This window comes from Equus caballus, chromosome 18 (genome assembly GCF_041296265.1).
Source record: "Equus caballus isolate H_3958 breed thoroughbred chromosome 18, TB-T2T, whole genome shotgun sequence".
Lineage (NCBI taxonomy): Eukaryota > Metazoa > Chordata > Mammalia > Perissodactyla > Equidae > Equus > Equus caballus.
The window spans coordinates 53,739,300-53,759,143 of NC_091701.1; the positions used below are offsets into that span (position 1 = coordinate 53,739,300).

Genomic DNA, 19,844 nt, shown 5'->3' on the forward strand with positions numbered 1-19,844 from the left:
CCTCTTTTTGCTTAAGGAAGATTGTCCCTGAGCTAACATCTGTGCCAGTCTTCCTCTATTTTGTATCTGGGACTCCTCCACAGCGGGGCTTACTGAGCGGTACATAGGTCTGAGCCTGGGATCTGAACCAGCAAACCCCGGGCTGTGGAAGCAGGGCACATAAAACTTAACCACTATGCCACTGGACCAGCCCCTCCAGCTGTTTCCTTATGAAAGTCACCCAGCTCTTCCCCTTTACTCTCTATAGGGTAAAACAGTTACTATGTGATCTTATTTCACTGATTTATGTACACTTTAAGTTGTTCCCAATGTACACTGTACAATTTACATTTACAGTTGGTTAAATAGAGTATGGTAATTTCCACAAAAAGTAAATTCAAAAAACCCTTTTGAGAATCAACATGGCAATGTCTAGCAAGAAGTGAAATGTAAAAGAAGTGCATGCTTTGTTTCATTAATTTCTCTCAAAGAAATAATTTCTTAAGGAAATAATAGAATAAATGCAAAAAGATATATGAATATCCTATGATAGGTAACTCACTGAAGAGTTACCTATCATAGGAAAATAAGTGAAAACTTATTCCAATATTTACAAAATGATCATCAACACAATGAAATATTATCCCCTCATCAAAAATCTTTATTAATATTAAAGCTATTCTAAAACAAGAAAAATGTTTTATAATATTAAGTAATAAAATACCTTTAGGAGTGAAAACACAGGGTAGCAGTTAAAGTATGAGTTTTGCTAAAAATCCTGATTCTGTCACTCAGTAGCTGTGTGATTTTTTTCTCTTTAGCTTTCTTTTTCCAGTAATTTTATTAAGATCATAATGGTTTATAACTGTGTAATTTCGGGTGTACATTATTTATCAATTTCTGAATAGACTTCATTGTGCTCACCACCAGTAGTCTAATTTTTGTCCGTCACTGTACACATGTGCCCCTTTACCCCTTCGCCCACCCCCCAACACCCTTCCCCTCTGGTAACTACTAATCAGTTATCTTTATTCATGTATTTGTTATCTTTCACATACTAGTGAAATCAAGTTATTCTTTCTCTGTCTGGCTTATTTCACTTAACATCACACCCTCAAGGTCCACCCAAGTTGTTGCAAATAGGACGATTTTGGAATACTACTCAGCCATAAAAAAAAAAAAGCAGCTGTGTGATTTTTGAAAGTTATTTAAACTCCCTGAGATGTAGTTTCCTCATTTCTAAAATGGGGTAATAAGATCTAACTCAGAGGGTTCCCAGGAGAATCAAATGAGATTATTGTAAAGTGCCTGGTCCCTAACTCAATAAATTCCCTTCCCTATTACTCAATTGAGCCCTCCCTATTACTGCAACCATGAGTTTATAAACAGAAGATCATATCTAAAATGGTGCTATGGGGATAAGATTATAGTTCCATATTTAAAATTATTACCTGTAGTAAATTTCCTTAATGTTGTTTATATTTTCCTCAGTTATTTAAAAGTAAAATATCAACTCTTGGTCTGACTGTAACCCCTAACATAATACTATTTCATTTGTTTTTAAAAATCACATTCAAAGTAATTTTAATTAGAGTTCTTTCCCAAACATGTTACCGACAATACACATATCAGAATTCAACCTGTATTTACAAAAATGAAAAAAAACAAGTTAGGAAAATGGTGGCACACATGCAATTCTCTTTCACACTAATGCTTTATCAAAATTTGAACAATAAATTTAGTTGGGGGGTGAGGGAGACAACTAGTCCCAGAAAGCTGCAAATTAATGTATAGTCCACAGTTTTGGTTCTATCCATCTGACAACCTGTCATGCAAGAGAAGACCTTCACAACTGGCCTGAAGAGAAGGTGGATACCGTTGTCCCTCTCATCTCAGGTACAAGGGAAGAGGAACAAAACCACCTTCCCCTGACCCAACTCCTTACCTATGTGAAGTGTAAAATATCTAAAGGTCTGGTGGTACAATGGGATAGATCTTCTTTAGGTCCTTTAGCAAGAGCTGAGTCAGTCAAGTCCAGGCCAGCCAGGCAATGCTCCTTCTTCCCTCCCACAGAGGGAGTAAGGACAGCAAAGACAGATTAGGGTGGGAAGAGAAGATGGACCAGGGAGGGAACATCATGGACCTGTACAAGCAAATTTCAGGCTCTCGGCCAGTCTGGGAGTTCTGAGGGGACACCCTGACCTCACCAATGGAGAGAAGAGAAAACTTGCAGTACTAAAGGACCAGCGCTGCTACACAGCCTGTAGCCCTTAGAGGAAGTCCTGCCTTTCCTTCAACTGCCTGGGCTGGCAAGTGGCACTACCACCAACCCATAAACTAAAATTATAAGTCACTGATGTAGGAAAAGTGCAGTGGCATACAGTGGGTGGTTTAAGGGCATCAATGTAAAATTTGCAAAAGGACAAGTTATAAGGAAATTGGAGACTTACTGTAATAAAATACAAGTGCTCATCTGATTTCATTCATGCAAGTTAAGTATAACAATGACTGTTCTGGTTTTCAAAACCAAATCAGTCTCAATTCTAACATTTTTAACTTAACATAATGACAGTGTTCTGACAACTAAGAAAAAATACAGTTCAAAATTTGACACTTAAAAATCAAGAGACTCTCCAGGACCTTAAAGCTGCCCTCACGTCCCTGAGTAATTTCAACTTGTTAGTGAGAGAAGAGGTTTAAAAACAATCCAAAAAGTTGCTATTTTGAGTAGAGAGGACAGGAAATGAGACCTCTAAAACATGTCAGAAAAGACATTCAAGAAAAAAATGAGAACGCCTCAAGCACCTAAAGCAGATAGACCACCATGAATATCAGGATACCTTCAAACACTTAAATTGTAAATAGCTAGTAGATTAAATAGCTTCATACAATATTTCAGTGCAAAGTAGAAGGAACCGTTTCCTATGCTGCAATATTTTCCACAGTAAACAGAAGTTGGTTATTAGAATGCATTGTATATGTAGATGAGAACCACTGCATAATTACTTAACCCATTGAATTTGTACCAAAGAAACAAAGAAAACATATGCTCTTTGGTCAGACTGTTTACTGCAATCCAATACTAGATTAATTTAATAAATACTGCTGAAAAAGAAAATTACAGGACCCAAAGAAAAAAACTCCATTATTTCAGGATACAAAGACAGCGTTCTATAGGCAATTTGTGTCTAGGCAAAAATGTGTGATTCATTTTAAACTTTTAAATGACGTGCTTATGAGGAGTGGGAGAGGTGGGCTCTTGAAAACAGTAATTTATGTTCGTGGTAATTAAAGGTGATTTACAAAACATATAAACACCTAACAACCTAAAGGAGAGAGAGGGCAATTAAATGAAGGCATTTTTACCTTATCATTTAGCAGTTCAATAAAGTTGTAGTGCCTTGGGGGCTACAATTCCACATAAACTAGAAAGGCAACTTAAAACCTATTTCTTCCATCAATGCTAGCTACGTTCATCTCTTTTTAGCAAACACAGGCAACAAAACTAAAGGAGCTCTCTGGAATCTTATTGTTTAAAGCTCTAACTAAGCAATTTAGACATATGAAATTCAAACAGAATCAGAGGGACAGCAATATAAAACAGAATGAAGATGCATCTGTCATTAATAACAAAGGGAATGTGTTACTGGCCAAAAATTCTAACTTTCTGCACAGAAATCATCTACATAGATTAATCTTAGTTCCATCTCTGTAAGAACTTATCTGCCTAGTTTGAGAGGGGTGAAGGCCAAGAGAGAAGGGAAATCACTTGAGGGCTAAAATCACATAGGGGAGAGAGAAACAAGTTTTCTAAGAATTATAAAACTGCATAGATCTTTCAAAATAAAAAGAAATGACATCAAAAATCAAACAGTACAATTAGCAATTATTCCAAAAACTGAAATGCTCTACTTACTAAAGTAGACTCCTTTTTTAGGAAAATAATATTTAAAAGTAAATTCAAAAAGAAGCTACACTCCCTCACATAATCGGGAGAAGAAAATAAGCATATGTCCTTTCTGATTGATTGATTGATTTTTTAAGATTTTCTTTTTCCTTCTCCCCAAAGCCCTCCAGTACATAGTTGTATATTTCTTTTTAGTTGTGGGTCCTTCTAGTTGTGGCATGTGGGACGCTGCCTCAGCATGGCTTGATGAGCGGTGCTAGGTCTGCGCCCAGGATCTGAACCCTGAGCCCCTGAAGCAGTGTGTGCGAACTTAACCACTTGGCCACGGGGCCGGCCCCTATCCTTTCTGATTTAAAAAGAAAAAGAAAGAAAAGCAATTACTTCTGGAGATTGGGAACAAGGGGCAAACATGAAATTTTATTGTGAACACCTTAATTATTTCCTATTTTGTTTATAATAAGCATATATCATTTAGAATTTTTTAAATATAACGAATATGTTTTACAGTAACAGCATCTGTTTGGCTATTATAATCAAAAGGTAGAGTGAAATCTGACAAAACCAAAATTGTCTACTCATTAGATATGAGGGGAGGGGTGGAAACACATAATTAAATTACAATTTTATATGCAGTATGGAACGATGCTCATTTTTCTAAAGCACAGGTTTTTGTATCTAAATTGCATATAATTCAATCCATTATAAGGGAAGTTTTTTTATATCAAGTAGATGGCTACTGATTATATCTCACGCAACAGTGGGGTGGCATGACTAGCAAAGGTTTCCCTTTGCTCTGACAAATCAACAAAGGAGTTTTGTTTAGGTGACTCTGCACTGTGCATAATGAAACAACTGGTATAAAGACAAGAAAGTTGCTAAGAATCTACTTTAAAGATTGTGCTTCTTTCCCTATCATCATTCTTACTCTTGGGGAGAAAAAAAGCCAGATGAAATGAACTACTAATTCTCAATTGACATAACCTCAATTTTTTCATCTTTCAAAGCCCAGCTTAGTTTAAGCAGCCAGGTCCTGGCTCTGCTCAAGGGCAAAGATAAAGCCCACCGAGGCTCCCGGGGTGGAAGAGGAAGCTGGATAATATCCCCTCACCAAGAATACACAGAATGGCAAGGAGAGAACCGCACACAAAGAAATTAGTTTGCTATTAAGACAAAGAGGTAGAAGGGCAGTCCTGCCTTCCCTGCAGCCTCCTCTCCTCCCCTCAACACACACACGCACACACACACGCGTGCGCTCACTACGCTACACTAAGGTTTCTTAGAAACAGCAGAACAGACCATAAAAAAATAACACTACAGAGTAATCACATAAGTAACTTCCTTAACAACAGAACCCACTAATTTAGTTATCTCAGAGTAAACTCCTTAACCAAATCACCCTGACAGAACCCTCCTGATTAGCTCAGCTTAAAAATCAAACCTTTTACAGAGACAGAATCAGATCACTGCCAATTCCCGAACCACAACATACTAAGCCAAAGCCATCTTCTCATTGTTTTAACACAGAAGGCTTGAGATTTTTATTTGAATCATTTGTACATACCTTACACTGGTATTTAAATTAGAAAATTCCTCATGTTTTAAAAATCAGAATACATGTTCACTTATAAAAAAGCCAAGCCTCTAAAGTTAAAAAGGAAAGTCACCCATCTCTCCCTCCACCAATTCTATTCTCAAAAAATCTATCAATGATTTGATGTATCTTCAAATTTCTTTCTACAAGCATAGTGTACAGCTGAGCTGTCCAATACTGTAGCCACATGTGGTTATTAACTACTTAAAGTGTGGGTAGTCCAAATGGAGATGTGCTCTAGGTGTAAATTACACAACAGCTTTCAAAAACATGGTACCAAAAATATATCAACAATTTTTCATACTGACTACATATTGAAATAATATTTTTGATAGATTAAATGTTATTAAAATTAATTTAATCTTTTCATTTGACTTTTTTTAATGTGGCCGTCAGACAATTTTAAATTATACATGTAGCTCACATTATATTTCTATTGGTCAGCACTGGTGCAAAGGCTAACAGTATAGGTTTTAGAGGCAGACTTGCCTTACTGAGTACTACTCCCAACTATACCATCCTCAGCTGTGTAACCTTGGGCAAATTTCCTAACCTCTCTGTACTCACTTCTGATTTGTGCTGATAATTAAATGAAATTCCTCACATAAAGCACTTAGCACAGAGCCTGGCACACACTGAATCTCAATAAATATTTGATAACAACAAAAGAACAAAAACTATAACTCAATTTCTTTAAAATCTCCATACAGCACCTGACTCTTCGGAAGAGTCTCCTGATATGCCTGTAGGTCACTATTGTGTAGAGAAGGTGTTCTCTGAAATACAATGCACACCAAGCATTTGAATTTTCTCTCTCTATCACACACACACAAACACACACATCTTAAACATGTTTAATACATAGATCTTAAACCTTCAGATCTGAAAATGTACAAAAGCAGTGTGGCATGATGGAAACACTAGAAAGAGAAAAGACTTTAAAGAAAGACAGGCTCTACACCCAATTTATTAGCTTTGTACCCTAGGAAAACTACTTAACCTTTCTCAATATCCTTATCTGTACAACTGCAGTATTACTAATCCTGCAGAATTGTTAAGATTAAATAAAATAATATATCAGAAAGAATCTACCATGGTACATAACATATACCAGGTGATTAATAATCATTACCCTTCTCCTGGATATCAAAATAAAATGCCAGCAATTCAGACACATGCTAATAATCTTAATATCAAATTTCTCCCTATGCCTCAACTGCAAAGCGTGTTCATACCCTGATGAGGCAGTTTAACAACATGCTCACTCTATAGTCATCTAGACTCTACATTTTATCCCTTGTATGAACTGGAGCTACAAACCTATACTACTGTATAACAGTATAGGCAAATACTCCAGAAAAGACAAATACTTCAGAAAAAAATAATCTAATTCTATGTCCTCCATTCTTATGAAGTGTTAGAAGAGCGGTTAAAGACTGTTTCCAAATTACTGTCTTTTATGCAAACTAACAGAAAAGACTACACACTGGGCTGTGCCTCAGGTCTCTCCTAGGAAGATGCAATAAACTCCAATTTAGAGCTAGGAAAGGGTATCTCTTCTTGTATCATACATATATGAAATTGGACAACCCATAACTTTTTCTCTTTGCCTTGAGTACCATAATGCTCAATGGTAAGATTTATTCTCAATTTCAATACTTTATTTACATGGGTTATGTGTTACCATGTACTTAGGCTCGTGACCATCCATCCACCCTGTTCCCTTTAATTCTCACTTCTCATTAATTGGCCTTCATCATTTTCCTGTTATTTTAATATATTTGTCTTTTATTCTAAGACAATTAAAATTCCTTTTAGAAATCAATAGAGTAAAACAATAAACGCAACTGAAGTTCACACAAAAAGTTAAAAATAAATCCACAGGCAGAAAATTCAACTTTAACAAGCACCTGGACAATAGAACTCAGGAAAGAACACACTACTGCATCCCACACTCTCACCATTACCACCACCATTACACGTGCGTGCACTCACACACATATACAGACACCAATTCAGCTGAAAATAATCAAATTGTATTTGAAATTTTATCTTCTATAACTATAAATGATTATATACTTGATTTATAATTAAGAGTTCTGTAAATCTGAACCTACTATATGTTTCTAAATTGGGAACAAAAGTGTCCCATAGCTCAGAAAGCAGAACTCTTGTTTCTAGCCTACAAGGTCATATCTCTCAGTACCTGTTGACAAACTTTAACAAATTTTATCTATAAAAAGCTTGACAAGTAGATGCAGTGTGATACTGCCAAAGGTGCTGTCCTTCAGATAACACACAAATGCCTTAGCTTCCTGTTGAAATATCACTTCAAAACTTCTAATGCCAGCTTAAAAAGCTAAGGATTCAGTGAAATCAGCAGACTCATCATGTTCAAAGCTTTAGAAATCTAGCAATAGGAAGGTATATTGCTTCTAAAAATTGGTAAAAACAAGTCACACTGGCTCACTAAACCCTAGAGAAAAAATTAATCATTTTTCTAAATAAAACACCTGTTATCAGAAGTCATTGCATGTACGAATTTAAAAAGAATTTGCTTCCCATAATATGGTTGCTGTTTCCCTATTCTGTACTGAATCTTTGGCACACATTCTTAGTTGAGATTTCTGTTACAGGAGATGTAAGAAGAGCCTAACATTAAGTCCTATCCTGTCTTCACAAAGTCTCTCGAATTTGCTTTTCCCTTCAACTGCCACTGACAGTTTTCTGAAATCTAGCCCTCATTATTTCTTCCGTGAAATACTACAAAAATCTTCTGGCTGTTCTTTTTGCCCCAAATGTCTCCCTACTCAAACCTATTCAGAGTGTGTAGATATGTAGTTGCTAGAGCTTCAACTCTGTTAACTAAGTAACATAATCCTGCATATCAGCCACAAAGGGGATCAAATCCAAACTGCTAACTTAAGAAAATTACAAATTATCAATACCAATATACACAATGGGGATGAATCTCACAGACATTATGTTGAGAGAAGGGAAGAAGACATAAAAGAGAATAGAGCATATGATTACATTTATATGAAGTTCAAGAATAAGCAAAACTAATCAATGATGATGTAAGTCAGAAGAGTGATTACCCTGAGAGGGGAACTGACAGAGAAGGGTGACAGAAATGTTCTATGTGTTGATCTACATGGTGGCCACACAAGTGAGTACGTGTGTACAAACACATCTAGCTATATACTTCAGATCTGTGTGCTCTATGCCCTTTATGTATTTTATATCTAAATAAAAACAAAGGAAAATAACTAGAAGAAAACAGTTGTAAATATTTACCTGATCACGGGAAGGATAAGAAGTTTCTAAATATAAAAGTAATAGAAGAAATCAGAAGAAAAGACTGCTAAAAATACTTTCAATAAAGATGACATATATAATTAACATATTCCCATGCGCCTGTATTGCATGAAGAAACTCTAGAACAGGAATCAGCAAACTAAGGCTTGTGCCCTATTTTTGTACGACTCTAGAGCTAAGAATGATTTTTACATTTTTAAAGTGTTGCAAACATACACACACACAGAAGATGATGCAACAGCAAGATATTTACTACGTGGCCCACTAAAGAAAAAGTTTCCCAACCCTTGCTCTAAAAAATAACACAAGAAACTAATAAATGCCATCATTTATAAAGGCAAAACAGAGGAATCAGAATGTGGGTAGGAACAAGATTGCTCAATATATACCCCAATGTCATTCAATTTTCTCTTTGAAATATGTAAATGTTTGACCTATTCCAATGTATGACCTACCTAAAATTATTCAAAAAACAAAAAATTTTAAACTAATATCCTTATGGGAATGTAGGGGGAAGATGTGGAAGTATCTGATAGAATTCTAAATGTATATATCCCTTGGCCTATTAATTCCACTTCATTATATCTCTCAGAGAAGTATCCAGACATGTACCAAAAAGAAGCCTGTATAACAATGTCCATTAGCAACAGTCTCTGCAATAAAAAAGTCAGAAATAAAAAATGCTCAAACATTATGCTAAGTAAAGTAAGCCAGACAAAGAAAGAAATACTGTATAATCTCACTTATGTGTGGAATCTAAAAAAAGCTGAACTCAGGGAAACAGAGAACAGATTGGTGGTTGCCAGGAGCTGGGGTCGGAAAAATGGGGGGATGCTGGTCAAAGGGTATGAACTTCCAGTTATAAGATGAGTAAGTTCAGGGGATCTAATGTACAGTATGGTGACTACAGTTAACAATACTGTACTGTATATTTGAAAGTTGCTAAAAGAGTAGATCTTAAATGTCTTCACTACACCAAAAAAATGTTAATCATGTGAGGTGATGGATGTGTTAACTAAGCTTGTTGTGGTAATCATTTCATAATATATACACGTATCAAATCATCACATTGTACACCTTAACTTACATAAGATGTCAATTATATCTCAATAAAGCTGGAAAAACAAATAAATGCCCATAAATAGGAAGTAGTTCAATAAATTCTGGTATGGTCCAGCAAGAAAAACCAAAAGCAAAACAAAAGAAAAATTCATAGAGAATTCATAAAGAATTTCTGTTCTATAGTGAATATTACATAATTAGTAATGTATAGACATAACCATAGTTATCCAGAGTTGTTTATCCAAAATTATGGGTGCCATTTATGCCAAAAATATGGAGAAATTCCCACTTTTTAAAAAGTTTTTCAAATCATGAAAACCATTAAAAAATGTTCTGTATGATTCAAAAAACCCAAAAAGCAGTCAGCTAAAGAATAATATATCTGGTCCAAGAAATAATTTCTGTAGAATTTCAAACGTTCAAGATACTTTGGGGGAGGAGGAAGAATTAACTGGGAAAATGATTATTTAGAACATAAGCAACATTCAAATACAGTTGACCCTCAGATCAAAGAATATATATCTCAGATAAATCACTATCTGACTGCTTTCAGATTTTTAATTTTAAGCATTGCCAGCTCCAGACACTTCTAAAATGGCAGACCTGAAGTCTAATCTGAGTTCTGGCGCTAATCAGTTGTGTAAATCATGGCTTAGTTTCCCAACCTCTTTAAGCCTCAGTTTTCTCATCTTTAAAATAGGCATATCCCCTCCCCCACAAGACTGTTATAAACAAAGTACACATTTCATCACATCACATAGCCAATCATTACACGTTAGCTCCGTACACCTCCAGAAAGAAGTTACCACCTAAAAGGTAAAGGAAAGCCACTATGGATACTGCCAGACCTCAGCTGCTGATCATTTCTCTTTTTATTCCCCTCATAAATCAAAATGAAAATACCAGAAGAGAGAATGTGTGAGCAAATTCAAATACATTCTTTTTTCTGATATATCTGTTTCATTGTCTTCATTGCTAAAAGCATTAAGAGTTCGAAACGTCTACCTGGCATCCAAGAGACACAAGTCTGTTTTTTCTCTAAATAAAGCCATCCCTTACCCTTTAAGAATTTATAAAATAAATAATTTTCCACTGCCCTTTTATGATATAATTTGAGTATCATTTAAAAGTGGTTGACCTAGGGGCTGGCTCAATGGCCCAGTGGTTAAGTTCTTGCATCCCGCTTCAGCGGCCCAGGGTTTCGCTGGTTTGGATCCTGGGTGCAGACATGGCACCGCTCATGAAGCCATGGTGAGGCGGCATCCCACATGGCACAACCATGCACAACTAGAATACACAACTGCGTACTGGGGGTGCTTTGGGGAGAAGAAGAAGAAGAAGAAAGAAGATTGGCAAGAGTTGTTAGCTCAGGTGCGAATCTTTAAAAAAAGAAAAAATAAGTGCTTCACCTAGAAACGATAAACTTCAATGCAACTTCTCTGGAATTTACACAAGGGTTTCTCAAACTGGGTCCACAGACAAAGCCTCAGGGGCTCACAAGATTGATAAAAATTTTCGTGATTTAAAAAAAGATTTCTGATAATTCTCAGCATAGATTAGTGGACTAATCCAACACAGAGCAAGGACTTTGTAACCAGAGCCTGAGTTCAAAATCTGATTCTAGGGGCCGGCCCCATGGCCAAGTGGTTAAGTTTGCAAGCTCTGCTTCGGCAGCCCAGGGTTTCGCCAGTTCAAGTCGTGGATGCGGACATGGCACCACTCATCAAGCCATGCTGAGGCGGCATTCCACATGCCACAACTAGAAGGACCCACAACTAAAAATACAGAACTATGGACTGGGGGGCTTTGGGATAAAAAGGAAAAATAAAATCTTTAAAAAAAAAAAATCTGGTTCTATCTGTTACCAGCCATGTATTCTTGGGCAAGTACCATAACCCATCTATTCTTTGGATTCCTCATTTACAAAATGAGAATAATAGTACCCACCCTTACAGAGGTGTTAAGAGGAATAAATTAGTTAATATTTGCAAAGGGCTTAGGATACAGCATTTCCGTTTAAATAAAAATAATTCAATCATTCTTATAAAACAAGAATTTAGTTTTAGGCAGCATTTCTCAAATTGTGATCCACAAGAAAATCTCAGAGATAATACTCATTTTTTTCCTGATTTCAATTATAACCCTTTATCCTTTCATAGAAGGATATTATATATAAAATATATAAGAACATATGAGGTAAGGTCCCTGTGTTGAAGGTAGTTAGCCTCTGATATCTATTTCCCACCTAAAATTTATCCTCTATCATGGATAGCTACTTATAAAAATAACTAAATTTCACTACCAAAATTGTAGGGAAACCAGAAGAGGTTAAATTCAACTGAAATCTAATTTTTGCAACATTCTTTGTTGTCAGTATTGAAGGTTCATTCAAACAACACAAGCACAGAGAATAAGGAAAAGAAACCCCCTCAAGGTCAACTATTAGTTTGTTTATTTAATAGCTGGAAGAAGAGCACAGATAATACAAAGAGGCATGAAACCTAAAAACATGTATGAGTGTTTTTTGGATTAGATTTAACTCAAGACGTATCTAACATTCTGGAAATTCACAGCACAATAAATAGCACCTTATTTTCAGGCATAAGATGACTATTAGGTATCTTGGAAGTACAACTTTGCTGACTGAAATTATGAACTTGGAGCTCTTATCAACTCCACTTCCATGTAACTCAGGACAAGATTGACAGTGCGCACCCCCATAAACCCATCCCACTGCGGAGCAGCTGAAACTGCACCTGACCCACCTGCATACAACATGAGAACGGATCGAGTCAACCACCTCGGCCACCAAGAAGTAACTGAAGAGCCAGTGAGAGGGCTCTCAGAAAGGAATCCAGGTAAAATTTGCCTAAATTTGTCAACAAATTTTGCAATAGCTATTCTCTCTTAAAGTTTACTTTAAGATCCTCTAAACGATGAGCCTCATTTGTTAAAATGTCAGTTTTCTTTAAAAAACATTACTTAGACGAATGTGTCATGTTTTGGTTCCCTCAGCTAGTAACTTGTGTATTAAATTTGTAAAAACCTTATTCTTATCTCATGTTTAACCGTCTCCCTCCCGCTCCCATTTTCAGGAAAAACTAAACTCTTTGAGTTAACCTTAATCCTATTAAAAACTCCATTTTAAAAGGTTTTTAGTCAGCACATACTAATAAAACTTTTCAAGTTGAGCTTTTTTTTTTTTTTACAATATAAAGGTACTTGACTGCAAATTTAACCCAAGCAGAGTTTATACTACATTTAATAAACAAAAGTACACATTTTCCCCTATCAATAGAGCTGACAGATGATTCTGTATTCTACTATTTTTATGTATTAATACAAGCTTTTTAAGAGCCAGTATCTTGTTTGGTGAACACAGGCAAAGCAAACTGAGAAAGGTACGTTCTACATGCGAGAGAAAGACAAGAAATCTAATGGCAGTGATTCCATCAAAATCCTTTACTGACTTTCTACCTGATAAAATCATCAAACCTTACGTACTTCATACAGCAACACAAATGATTGGAAACAAGGTATTCTTCCTAGATAGGTACTTACAGAAGCATACAAACATTGTAATTTAACCAAAACTTCCCAGCTTCTACTCTATGAAGCATCAAAAGTTTTAATCCTTAGAAAATCAGGTGCTTTTTCCATGCATTATCAAAGTTTTCTCTCAAACACCTATTTCTTCCAGAGGTTTGACAACACAAAGTTGCAGTTAATGCTACAGCATGACAGAAAGACTGTGACTTGGGCACATCATTTTACCTCGCTAAGCTTTGGTTTTCTCATCCGAAAATGGGGATAATAATAAGGCCTATGCATCTCACTGGGCTCTTTGATGATCAAGACCTAACAATTTAAAAAGCACTAAGTAAACAAAGTGCTATAAAGATATTCATTATTATTACAAGCTGGACCTAGTTGTTTGGTCAGATAGGCCTCGTGGTAGGTCTGGGGTGTTTATACCTTAACCTACAATCTTGTTTCTCAAATTGGGGACTGCACACTGCTGGAAGCACACAAGAAAGTAAACCATGGGATTCCAAAAGCTTTTCCTTCAAGTCAAATGTCTGAGCCTACACTATGTGCATACCAAAGGCTTGCCCATATTCTTTAAATAGAGTAATATGAAAGATAAAATCTTTTTTTACACTCATATTTAATAATCTGCTTGTTGAATATGAAAATATATCATAACTTGGAATTAAAGAATTCTCAATTTTCATAGCTTCCAAGTAATCAATCTATCTTTTTAATCTTTACAAGTCTTTTTTAATGCCTGTAATTCTATGAAGGTTTTTTAAAATTCTGCTTATAAATGTATCATTCTGTGTTCTGTGCACTATCTGTGTGTATACTTCATCAGTTCTAAGATGCCTATTTTCAGTTTAACATCTCTGAAATCAACTGCTATAAGAAAGCATGATACCTAGTTTAATTGGATTTTTCATCCTTTCTTAACAATAACTTTAGCCTGAATGAAATATAATAAAGTATGTATGCTCAGATGAATATTATACAAGAGACAACAAAACCAAAGGCTTGATTACATTTATTAAAACGGTTCCAGGCCATTATCAGGATCTCATCATCACCCCAAACTGCTCCAGCTCTGAAAATTTTAAGTCAAATATCCCTCTTACCACACACCCTCTTATCTCCAGTACCTCTGTTCTTGAACCTCATCAGGAAATCAGATCTCATAGCCTTCCATTTTTTTACTCCTATTTTTACTGCTACCCTATGATAAGCTCTATTCCACCCATCAGTTAAATCACTCTCACACCCAAACCTTCAGTTCTCTTGCCCCTATCCTCCTGTCACACCTGCCCTACCAATCCTACTTCCTTATAGACATCTCCTATCTGGACGTCCTATTTTAAAAAATTCAAAAAAATACCAAATTCAAATTCAAAACAAATTCAAATAAATATCCCAAACTGAAATCAGCTGTCTCCCAAGACTCGCTGCTCCTTCTTTATTTAACATCTCAGTGAATGGTATCAAGATTCACTCAACCATGGGGCGGCCCTGTGGCCGAGGGGTAAGTTCATGTGCTCCACTTAGGTGGCCCAGGGTTTCGCTGGTTCGGATCCTGGGCATGGACATGGCACAGCTCATCATGCCATGCTGAGGCGGTGTCCCACATGCCACAACTAGAAGGACCTACAACTAAAAATACACAACTATGGACCGGGGGACTTTGGGGAGAAAAAGGAAAAAATAAAATCTTAAAAAAGAAAAAAAGATTCACTCAACTGGTCCAGTCCAGAAATCCAGGAGCCACACTTGATTCTACTCTCTCTTTGAAATTCTCACATCAGTCACCAGAACCACTGAAAAAACAAACCATCCGGAAAACAGAACCTCTGGCCAATGTACAAGCTTTAGGCAACACCACTCTACATAACTGACTTTCCACCCCCCACACCATAACCTTATTCTTTGCCTGCACCACAAACCCTTCCGGAAGGTGTCTCCTGTCTCCACACCTTTACCCAAGAAGCTACCTAGATGAGTGCTTCTTAAGCTATCTGTGGTGGGTTTTTGTAAAATACAATAACAATGAGTTACTAGGCAAAGGAATTTTTTTTAAAAAGACATACAAAAATACCAGCACAATTTTTTTATTAGAATTCAAATGACAAAAAAATTACTCAAACTGCTATAAAATTTTCTAAATGCTCATTCCCAATCGATACAGTTATCTAGTTGAGGACCAGTAACAAACAGAAGCACTACACCAGACCAAAGTTGGCCCTCACCTCTAACTTATGTCTCCTTCATTTGCATTAATTTGCTTATTATAATACTATTACCATACAATGCAGTCTTGATCTGAGCCTAAATGCAAACCTTTCTATTCTGTCAGAGAATTACTATGTACTCGACTCACTTTTGTAGTTCTAGGTTTTCTCTCTTTGCTTTATGTCCTTGTCTCCCTTAAGGAGTAGCTGATCTATAGTTTTTCCTTAATCCTTTCAGCTCTAATACATGACCTGCATGCTTTTCTCTCCTCTGAAATAACAGAATCCGCTCCTCCATCAATTCTGCTTCTCAACACATGGAAAAGCAAGAATGCAGAAAAGTTCTACAAGTTAAGAAAACTTCAAAATGCCTTTATACAATCAACAAAATTACCACCACATAGAAACACTTCTTATGGATCTAATCCAGAACAGGGGATAAAATTCAATTAGAATATAATATCAACACAGCACATACTTGCTTCTCATATGGAGACGATACCAAATAGCCTAAAAGTACCAACTAACAGAGAAATCCACGATTCATCTTGTGAAGCAAAGCAAACCTTTATTAATTAGTCATTTCTAATTTTATGTGAGCAATAATAGACAGAAAACACTGCTCATAATGAAATTAATCAATTCCATAAACAACTGCACTTACGTGTTAGATGAAAGATTCCATCACAGGCACTAATATGAGATAAAAAGGCATTTCCCAGGCCTTGCCCATTGTGAGCTCCTTTCACAAGGCCAGCAATATCCACTACATTTAGAAAGGCAGGAATTTTGCTGAAAAACAAAAGATAGTTTTATTACAAAATAGTACTAAGAATCTGTTTATCAACCAAATAGATTTCCCAAACATTTACATGAATTATTTCCTTTCTAGAATGTTTAGAAGACTCAATAACCATTTGATAAATGAATTTAAAAAACTAAATAGGAAATAATCCTTTAATACATTAGGACTTTCTTACCTAGGAAAATGAAGGAAAAAAACTGCAAAGCAGAATAGGTGCTTTTATTGTGTCTCTAAAGATTAAAACTCATATCATTAATTTTACTATATTGCTCTGTTGGCACACATAGACAATAGCAGTAGAGAACGAGTAAAGAGTACATGTACACAGATGGGGAAACTGAAGATGAGTTAAGAAACCTACTACATACAGGGTCACTCAGCTGGCAGTGAGGAAACCTGGATTTGCGTTTAATTACCATACATGTTATATAGCCAAAAAATGCACACAATGATGTGAACCAGTTATCAGCATAGTAATAACCTAGGTGTTAACAATGGCAACAGAATTAGACATACATACAAAATAACCTTTGCTTTGCTCAAAGTAAAAGCACAGTTAACATAAGTTAGAAACCAAGTTAAGATAAACCACTTGGCCACGGGGAAATGGAGATTAAAGTACATGAGTAAATAAAGCTATTTTCAATGTCAGATGGTGTATGATATAAGGTGTATTCATGTATATATCCTTTGTCAATTTTCAAAAGAGTATTCATTTTTCAGAATGTCAATTTCACATGATAAAATACAACACAAATTTTCCACAAAATACTTCCCTATTATTTATATGGAAAATGAGTCCTTCAAAAAAAATTATTCTATAAAAAATTTTTATTCAGATAGAAATTACTTGATAATTGCTATCAGCAAATCTACAGAAAACACACATAAAATGTGGTCAGGTCTTTTGTTGGATACTGTGGTCACCTCCCCAGCATCCTTGGCCTCTCTCCTGGTAACTATACTGACTTTCATTTGGCCAGTCACACCTCCTAGTGTAGCCAGAGCCTTGGAATAGCTGGCTCTACCCCTAATTCTAGAAGGCAGTTTAATCTCATCCCCTGGGCACAATTAATGATTCTAGGACCTTCACCTTGCCCCATTTGTCTAGAAAGACTTTAGGGGAGTTTTGCCGGAAGGGGTTGGGAGGGTTCTTGAATAGAAGCTCATCAGTCCTGTGAGAGAGCTTCTAGAAGCAAACCTCTCTTCTTTCACTCTGAACCTGGATGAGAAAGTATAAAGTTCCAAGATCTGAGAGATATCTTGTCACCACAAGGAGAAGGCAATCTTATGATTAGGCTGACAAAGAAAGTAAAATGGAGAGGAGAAAGAAGCCAGGTCCTTGATGACATAATTGATTGCTGAAACCAACACCAAACACCATGCCACTTGTTACTAAGTCAATAAATCGACTTTTTAAGTCAATATGTTAAGTGTAACCAAACATCCTAAATGATATAAATTCTAACAACTAAAACCACCCATATAATATATATGAAGTACAGTAGCATGGATACGAGTGGAAAGGCACTAAATTTGAAGTGAGAAGCTGTAGGTTTTATTCCTGATTGCCATTATACTATCTGTGTGAACTTGAGCAAATCATTTCACCTCTCTGGGCTTCAGTTTCCTTTTACAAGAAAACTAGGTAAGACAACCTATAGCTCTGAGATTCCATTTTTCTAATGAAAATGAGTTTTCTTATTTCTGATTCTTGATTTAAGACCAAGATAAAGGTTTAAACTATTAATATTGTATCTCAAAAAAAATCTGAGGCCTAATTCAAGGATTTTGATGTACTGTACCAATGATTTTATGACTACTTGAGCAAAATAACGTTTTTAAACCATACGAAACTTCCTTGAAACCAAAATAATAAGGTTAAAAATCCTTTTAATCACTATAATGAACACTGAATACCAAAAGCATTTATGAGTTTTTCTTCAATTGAATCAGATTGAAATGACCAGTAAGATTTTTCTTTCATTAAAAAAAAATATATATAACAGAGAAGTTTGGGGTAGCAAGAAATACTATGAATTACTGTCAATTCTTTTTTCTTTGCTTGACCACAAATAGGCCAAGATTAAATTATGGAAAACATGAAGATAGCTTCCCATTCAATCTTTTTATCTCCATAAAGGCATTTAATCAATGTTCACTAGTAAAGGAAAAGCAAGGGAAATTGTGAGAAGTTAATTCTCTCACTGCCTAAAATTTCAACAAATTTGAAGTCCAAGAGCTTTATTACTATTGTTGTTCTCTCCATGCCTCTGAGAAATTTCAGCAATGTCACATGACCACACAGTCTGGCACTGGCAAGGACCCATACAAGGAAAGAGTCGGTGTGGGGAGAGAACGCAGCACAGCAGCAGCCAGGGGCTGCACAAGGAAGGCATCCAGGTAGGAGCCCCGCCCAGTAGGAGCCAGGGCCCAAGCCAGGAGAATCCAAATCATGCGACAACCCAAAGGGGTCAAGAGACTGGCTACATGGAAAGGGAATCACCAAATAAGCTAATTAATAGGACAACTGGAGATATCTAAATGGAATCTGCGAATTAGATGGTGACACTGGATCAATGTTAATGTCCTGATTTTGATGGTTTACTGTGGTTATGTAGGAGAAATGTCTGTCTTTAGTAAATACAAACTGAAGAAACGAAGTGCAATGTGGCATCATGTCTACAACTTATTCTCAAAGGTTAACAGAAATCTGGGTGAAGGGTATACAAGCATTCTTTGTATAATTTTGCAGCTTTTATATAAATTTGAAACAATCTGAAAACAAAAAGTTTTTTAAAAGGACACAGAAATCAGCTTGAGGAGCCAATTTGAAGGATATAATTTGAGCTATATCCACTGACTGTGACAGATTATAACCAACTGAGTAACACTGATATGAATAAATGCATGAATGAACAAATGAAGACAAGAAAACTCCTCCTTACAGTAGACTGCCAACTAATAAGTGAAAAACCAATGATGGAATTACAAAATCACCATGTGACAATTATAGTAATAGTTAATTCGTCAAAAAAATTAATGGATGCTAAAACTAGTGGATGAAGGTGGGAAAAGCGAATAAATTTGGTTTATTTTGTAGTTAGAACTCATAGGACTTTGGGAAAATAATAGTGCTATTTTTTGAATTATAAAAGTTTTGAGGAAGAACAAATGTGGCACAAGGCCGGGTGAAATCAAGAGGTCCATTTAGGACATGTCAAATCTGAGGCCCCTATTTAGTCATCCAAGTGTCAATGTCAAAGAAGGCAGTCAGATATATGTCTGGAGTTCAGCAGAGTTCAGGGCTGGAGACAGAAATGGAATTTTTCAGCACATTCAAAATAGTGAAAAACTAAAAGCAACCTCAGTTCTCAATAGTAGAGAAATGGCAAATAAACTGTATATTCATATAATACAGTATTA

The 19,844-nt window shown here is 35.9% G+C and overlaps 1 protein-coding gene across 3 annotated transcripts in view; it reads right to left on the bottom strand.

The window, feature by feature from the left end:
* The window catches only part of OLA1 (Obg like ATPase 1), a 166,906-nt gene that overhangs the window by 126,323 nt on the left and 20,739 nt on the right, over window positions 1–19,844 (bottom strand). For all 3 annotated transcript variants that reach the window (XM_023622021.2, XM_005601585.3, XM_001499353.5), the window contains one exon: window positions 16,278–16,405. Coding sequence is in view for 2 of the 3 variants with exons in the window: in XM_005601585.3 (XP_005601642.1) it covers window positions 16,278–16,405 (128 nt within the window). In the remaining variant the exon portion in view is untranslated. The remainder of the gene's footprint in view (window positions 1–16,277; window positions 16,406–19,844) is intronic.